The sequence below is a fragment of the Mastomys coucha genome, unplaced genomic scaffold (genome assembly GCF_008632895.1).
Source record: "Mastomys coucha isolate ucsf_1 unplaced genomic scaffold, UCSF_Mcou_1 pScaffold14, whole genome shotgun sequence".
Classification (NCBI taxonomy): domain Eukaryota; kingdom Metazoa; phylum Chordata; class Mammalia; order Rodentia; family Muridae; genus Mastomys; species Mastomys coucha.
The window spans coordinates 95,592,816-95,600,351 of record NW_022196896.1 but is presented as its reverse complement, the minus strand read 5'-3'; the positions used below and the strand labels follow the sequence as shown (position 1 = coordinate 95,600,351).

General features: G+C 37.4%; 1 protein-coding gene across 17 annotated transcripts in view; it reads left to right on the top strand.

Moving 5' to 3' along the window:
• The window catches only part of Ikzf2 (IKAROS family zinc finger 2), a 153,079-nt gene that overhangs the window by 126,689 nt on the left and 18,854 nt on the right, over positions 1-7,536 (top strand). For all 17 annotated transcript variants that reach the window (XM_031367826.1, XM_031367825.1, XM_031367830.1 and 14 more), the window contains one exon: positions 6,936-7,073. In XM_031367826.1, coding sequence (XP_031223686.1) covers positions 6,936-7,073 — 138 coding nt within the window. The remainder of the gene's footprint in view (positions 1-6,935; positions 7,074-7,536) is intronic.

Sequence of the window (7,536 nt, the reverse complement as noted above, 5' to 3'; positions counted from 1 at the left end):
ACACACACGTGCGCACACACACACACACACACACACACGTGCACACACACACACACACGTGCGCACATGCACAAGCATGCACAATCACACATACCACATACAATGCACAAGAAACTTAAAATTGTTGATGTGAAGTCTATGTAATACAACAGACTACTAATTCAAACAAAGTATAACAATTTTCACCATGTAGTAATAATCTTTCTTTGAGTTAATTTATAAGTCTGCAAGTAATTATCAAGTTATCTTCCATTCTCATTCAAATTATCAAGAATACTTCTATTCCTAAAAGTATTCATAAGTGGATATATTCAGTTTTACTAAAAGAACATAAGTATAATATCTAGTTAATGCCCTCTCTCTCTGATTGTGTCTGTCTTGAAATGGTAAATGTAATTTCTGCCTAATAGATGCGTTCCTTTGGGTGTTTTTACCTGGGTAGAAATACTTGCATCGGTATAAAGAATGAGAAATTTACCAATGTATAAGTAGATTGTAATGTGTTTTATATATTCACTAGAAAAACTACTGCTTCACTAGAAAATATAAGTGAAGCAGACTTGGTTGGACTATACAAGCCTTCATGACACCCCATTAACCTACAGACAACATTCCTGCTCCAAAGCCCTTTATGAGGCTCTTTTCGGCTTGTTCTTATTTTTAGATAGGGTTAAGGGAGTTCTGATACACAAGAACGCTAATAATTTTCTAATTCCTTATCAAGACAGACAGGAAAAACACTGCTAAACTGAAGGCCAATGCATACCTTTGCTTTATTTCACTTTGTTTTCTAAATTTCCAATTTCCTATTTATTCCTTAGGTTAAGAATGTTTATTTACAGCTCTAACCTGCCAGTGAGTCTGTTGTAGGATTTTTCTCTAGAAGGACTGTATGTTAAAGGAAAGAGCAGCAATAGCTTTTAAAGCAGTTATAAACCTTGGCTATATGATCTTCTCTCTAAGAATCTTTGGCATCGTAACTTATCTTCTTAGAATTTTACTTAAGAGAAACTTTGTGCCAGTTTACCTGAACTGCATTGGTACTAAAATGTGTACAGAATGGGCCTGACTTCTTGGTATTTATTTGCATGTCTTCTCAGTATTCGTCAGTTAAAACTGCAACTTTTGCTTCCACCCATGGTGAATGTTGGGGCCATATTTGCCTTCCCATCACAGTCCTCTAGAATATGGCAATTTTCCATAGAACAATAGGCAGGGTAGGACTTTGATGCCCGAGTGACAAAAAACAAAGATGTCAAGGACTATAAATTGTTCCAGCTGACTTTTTGGAGGCAGTTTCCATACAATCTCTCACCCAGAGAACCCAGCTAGTTCCAGGCAGTTGAGCTGAACACAGGAGGTAGCGAGCAGTGCATGGGAGGCTGCAAAGAAAGAGGCATTACATTTGCATGTGCTCCTCTTGACCTTTAGACTAACTGGTGATCAGCTTTTCTGAAGTTCAGAAAATAGCAACCAGAAAGCACCCACCAAAGTGGAAAAGATCTTGCTTTCTGTAGCATCCTGAAAGGGTCTTACCTGGCCATTTTAGTATGCTCTGGGCCTTCTGGAGACCATAAAAGCAAAGCTCAAAAGGCCCAAATTGATTCTAAACAGTGTAGCTATGTATGGGATCTAAAATCCACTAATTCAAAATTCGCAATATAATTCCGCTTCCTTCTTAAACAATATAGAAAGGACAAATTAAAACCAAGTATATATTAAGAAAGAAAATAAGGGCAAGGACAAAAATAAATAAGTATCAAACAGAAGGAAGGAGAGAAAGCTAATGAATACAAACGCTGATTTTAGTAGAGGAGCCATCTGAAAAGGAGCCCAGATCACTCCACGCTAAAGAGAGGAACGCATATATGACCGCACACAGAGTGAAAGTACAATTGTATGATTTCTGTGGAAGCCCCAGATGCACTGGAAGCAAATACAGAAGTAGTACAAGGAGTTTTATATCAGTGCATTCAGTTAAATGACAAAATTTCTGCTTTTGAAGAAACTCATCAAACTTCACTCATGAAGCACCAGATACTGTGGCTAAACTTTATTTACTTGGGAAATTGAAAGAGGAATTTAAAACCTTCCCAAACCAAAAACTACACATGATGTCACTAGGAAGTTCTTCATTATTTGAAGAAAAGCAGAGTATGCAGGGAAAGCACCTGAGAAATCAACTCTTCCAGAGAGGAAAGAAGGTACCATTTGTTATCGATACCTGTGAGTTCCATTGGTGCAATTGCACAGTACCAATGCCGTTCAGGTGAGTTCAGTCTGCTAGCCAGTCACAGCTATGACACAAGCTGAAGAGTGGATAGCAGCAACGCTAGTGAATACAGGTGCAAAATTCTCTAATGAAAAATTCAACGCAAAATTCTTGAATAAAATCTCAAAATTTTCTGATGAGAATACTTAAGATCTACACTCTGAGCAATTTTCAAAAATGCACTAAAACCTACAGCCATCACAGTAGCTCTTATGAGCGTGATTCAAGAAATATAAGAAAAAGATAACATATCCATCAAATAGGATTTAGTACGAGAGTTTTCAAGTTGGTTTGACACTGGCTAGTAATCCATTTATAGAATTCTTTCAGTTATCTTATAAATAAAGACCATGGTAAATCTTGATTTTCTGATTTATGGACAGAGATAATAGAATGGAATACAGTCTAGAAATACATGACAGTAAGTGGGCAGTTGATTGTCTTCACTGAAATGGATATAAGTTTTTATCAGTGACATCAATAAAACAGTAAATATCTCTATTTTCAAAATGTGTACTCTCTCTCTCTCTATCTATCTATCTATCTATCTATGTCTATCTATCTATTGCTCTTTCAAAAAGAGTTATGACCCTTTGTTAAGAGTCACAAACTCTTTAATAACAACATGTACGTAGCCATATATTTATATTACATGTTGTGTACATATGTGTAAACTTTTCATAAATATTGCATATGCTACACATACAATTTAAAAGTTAAAGGGCATGCACCAAACTCTAAATTAAAGACATGCAATTCATATTTCAATAGCACCCCAAATCAAAGACAAATAGATGTTAAGAGCTTTTCAGTAACCCAGGCTACATATAAAATCACATTTATATCAAGTATTTAAAAGAAGCTAATGATTTTTATTTCATTGGAACAAAACCTTCAAAATGTAAGGGGAATTTATTTCCAATGCAGAAATCCTATACTGACGAAAGAGAGAGAAACACGTTAGATTTAGGAAATCAAGGAGGCCAGTCAGAGGAACAATGACTAGTGCCAAGCCTACAATTACAAGAATAATCTAAAAACTCCATGGGTTCTGGTGATTTAGAAATATGCCTCACTGTGAGAAGACAAGAAGGGAGGGGCGCATGGCAAAGAGCTGAGAACGGACTGGGATCAGGGTGTTTAGAATCATTATTATTAGGTGTTGAAGGAAAATCTGGTGAGGAGAAAAAAGAAACACTGGGCACAAGACCACAAAGAGGGGTTTTAAATGCAGTTGTTAACTAGGAAAAATTAAAAATTGTACAAGAACTGAAATGGAATCGGGTTTAGCCATATAATATACTTTGATTAATATCTCCATTAATAATGGACATTTCCATTTTTATACTATTAATTTGAAATTTTCTTGTAATTTGAAATCAAAGGAGGCTTGAGAGGATGTTTGTGGGGGAGGAGTAGAAAAAGGTAATGTATCATCTCTCACCCTAATGGATAATGACAAACAATACATTATTTAAAAATAGGATATAATCACTTTCTAGTTGGAATCACTTCTGTTGGAAAACTACTTTGGGAATTATGACTAGATTGTGGGGCCCAGACAGAAAGGGCATAGTGTATTTCAAGAACAGTTCTTGGTTTTATTTGTTTGTTTTCCTTTACATATGTTTTTTTCTTTACATGTATAACTGGTAAAAATAAAAATAATCATTAATAAAAATAACAAAATAAATGTGCTGGAGAGGTGACTCAGTGATTAAAGAGCATTTACTGTTCTTCCAGAGGACTAAGTTTGGTTCTCAGTACCCAAATGCAGGCCCACAACCACCACCTGTAATAGATGTTCCTACTTCAGACATACAACCTTCCCATTCCATCTTATACTAAAGATTCTATGGCTTATATCAGCACTCTCTTCTTTTACCTTGCAAAATCTACCTGTAGTATATTGTTAATAAACTGAGTCTAGGCTTTTACCAAACTGTAATATAAACATGAGATCCATGAGAATTTGTTCTGCACTGTACAAGTTAATTTCAGCACTGAGTTGATACCTACTGTTCCTTTTGATAAATATGTATTCAATAAATGAGAGCTGTGAAAGAAGGCATAATAGTGTTTCCAGAGCGCAACTACTCTTGAGATAGGATAGTATTATAGTATGGCATTTCAGAATCCAGTATGTCACCCAATATTTGTTTAATTGGTATAGAATTAAAATATGTGAACAAGTGAGATAGGCTTCAAACCAAAAAAAAAAAAAAAAAAGAGGGATGCTAGGAAATGAGTTGACGTCAGTAAAAAGTTGTGACAGTTAATGTCAATTGCCCACTTGACAGAATGGGAAGTGACCCCATCTTGAGAGGTTATCTATAGTAGGTCAGCCTCTGAGCATGGCTTGAAGGAATACATTAATGAAGTTCATTGAGGTGAGAGGATCCAGGCTAAAATGCTGTGGCATCACTCCCTGGGTTTGGGTCCTTAAATGCATAAAATGGAGGAAGAATGTCATTGCATTCTGCTTCCTGGTTGCGGGGCTATGTGACCTCCGGCTGCTTTAACTTCCCTGCCAGGCTGGACCATAAGCTGAACTAAACTCTTTCTTCCATTGAGTTGCTTCTCTCCGGACATTTCAACACAGCAATGGGAAAAGAAACTCAGACAGATGTAAACTTGTCTTTTCTCATTCTTTTAACTGTCTAGAGTCGATTGGGAGGTTATAGAGGTTAGAAATATAAGCATACAGCCATATTTCAGTTAGGTTTGCATTATATAAAGGATGCTTAGAGTAACATGGAGAAAGTATGTTGAAAAACACATAGGATATCATAGGATCCAGAGTACCAAAACTGCCAGCAGGGATGGTGGGAAGTGACTGAACTGTTTCACCGTGGACTATACTTGTGTGACGAGTATTAATTTGTTAGACCTATTCGATGTAATGTCATCCATTTCTATGGTGATTGAAAATGAGAATACCATTAGGTCGTGCCACATCTTGCAATATGCTTACATGTAGATACATACTGCTTAAACTATTTTTGTCTAAATATAGTTTCTTATCTGTTAATACTCTCACAGAAGACTATGCCCTACATCTATATTAACAGCTACTTCCCAGAAATAGAACCATGACTACCTAGTTTTCAAAAGTAGAATTTTTTCTCCAGTATTTTTAAGCCTTGCCTTAGATCACTTTTGTCGAAAAGGCTTGATTAAATTTACATTTTCTAATGATTTGTTTTAATGAGTGTGTACAGTGAATAAAATCCATGGTTTAGGCTTGACTTTGATTTTTTTTTTTTTTTTTAATCATCAGTGCAAAGGTTAAGCAACTGTCTGCACTCCTGCTTGGTACAGTATTACAGTTTCTGTCATGACCAATGTCATCACCTGGGTGTGTAAGGTCCTGTAAGGAATAAGGTGTAAGACAGTGAGGATCTTCCTATGAGAAATGAGGCTTCTGTTTGTTCTCCAGGCAAATCTAAGCGATTCCCCAGGGAGTCAAATGAGGTTAACTGGCCTGATTCAAACTGTCCTTCAGAGCCAAGGGCTCTGGCACCAGCCACTTACTGGTGTCTGTTATTCAGGATCCTTGTCAAACCAAGATCCAAAGTGCTCATGACAGCCATCGGATGATGCTGTCTTTAAACATCTCTCAGCCCAGAAGGTTATTTTTCTTTCATTTCTGTAAGTTTTTCAAAGTTGTTCCCCATAAATATCACAGTGTATATTTTAGTAGCTGTATTGAAATAACGGCCTCCTGACTATTAGGAAAAAAGTCTCTTACATAATAGGGGATGCTTGGAAGACGCCATTGTCATAGTAACTAACTATGTCAGTGCTTCAGAGGGTCTTTTTAAGAATCCAGCTCAAATCTTGACCAGGCAGTGGTGGCGCACGCCTTTAATCCCAGCACTTGGGAGACAGAGGCAGGTGGATTTCTGAGTTCGAGGCCAGCCTGGTCTACAGAGTTCCAGGACAGCCAGGGCTACACAGAGAAACCCTGTCTCGAAAAACCAAAAAAAAAAAAAAAAAAAAAAAAAAAAAAAAGAATCCAACTCAGAGTACCTTGGAGGGTAATTCTTGCTATTGCAAAGTTTTGCTGTGTGAACAATTACTATCCAGTGAAGAGAAAGGAGAAACTCTCTCGCTACTTAATCTATAATATTTTCAGTTCTAAGATTCCTTTTAATTTTCTTGGTACCCATGAATAATCTCTTTTTTCTTTTTAAACAATGACATTTCAAGCTGTTGCATTTTTAGTTTTTCTTCAGAAAAATTACTAAAACTCACATATGCATGAACACACACACACACACACACACATACATCTTACCATGTATGCAGGATAGCCCTGATGTGTCTTTTTAATGAGTGAAACCTGGCATAGTTGCAGAAAGGTCAATGTGTTAAGAATCACATAATGTAAAAATTGATCATCAGCCACCATGGATGAGAATAAAGAGAACCCAGTCAGACCATGAGTTGATTCAGTATTTCCCCTACTCTTGGAGGTGTGATCATCCTACCTTCTTGCTATCTTTTCATTTTACTAGACAATTTATGGTTTTTGCCTAAGTTGGAGTGTGGAGGTGGAAGAGACTGTCTGAAGAGCATATAAATGTTTCTTCCAAACTACCAGAAGCTAGCGGTTCATTGGCTGAGGAGTGGAGCATATTAACCTTGATTCTCTTCGCAGTGGGTAAACCTCACAAGTGTAACTACTGTGGCCGAAGCTACAAGCAGCGCAGCTCACTGGAGGAACACAAGGAACGCTGTCACAACTATCTCCAGAATGTCAACATGGAGGCTGCCGGGCAGGTCATGAGTCACCATGGTGGGTAAAAATACGCATTTGTGGCCTTTGTTTCCTCCTCTTCTGCTTTCTATAGTCCTTCTCGTGGGTTAGACCGTTCCATCTCTCTCTCTCTCTCTACGTGAAGACAAAACCTAACTGTGTTTCCCACAGTTTTCAACCGCATTGACTGTGTATGGGATTGTCGTCCTCAGCAGTTGACATGAGCTGTTTTGGAACACACTACGAACAGGATGATTGAATTTCTGTGGCACTCCCAAATCAGTTCTGATAGCATGTGTTCGAATTAACACCATAGTGACAGCCAGCATTAAAGCTGTGTTAAAATGCCATGGGAAAGTACTGCTTAGTTGTCTCCTGAACTTCTTCTTTGAAATAGTTCAGTATGCATCTCTGAGTTCCCTGAGTGAGTGCAGAGGGTATTAATTAACATTATAGCTTCCCTCAGAGCGGCAGCATCAGTGATACAACTTGAAATTTTGCC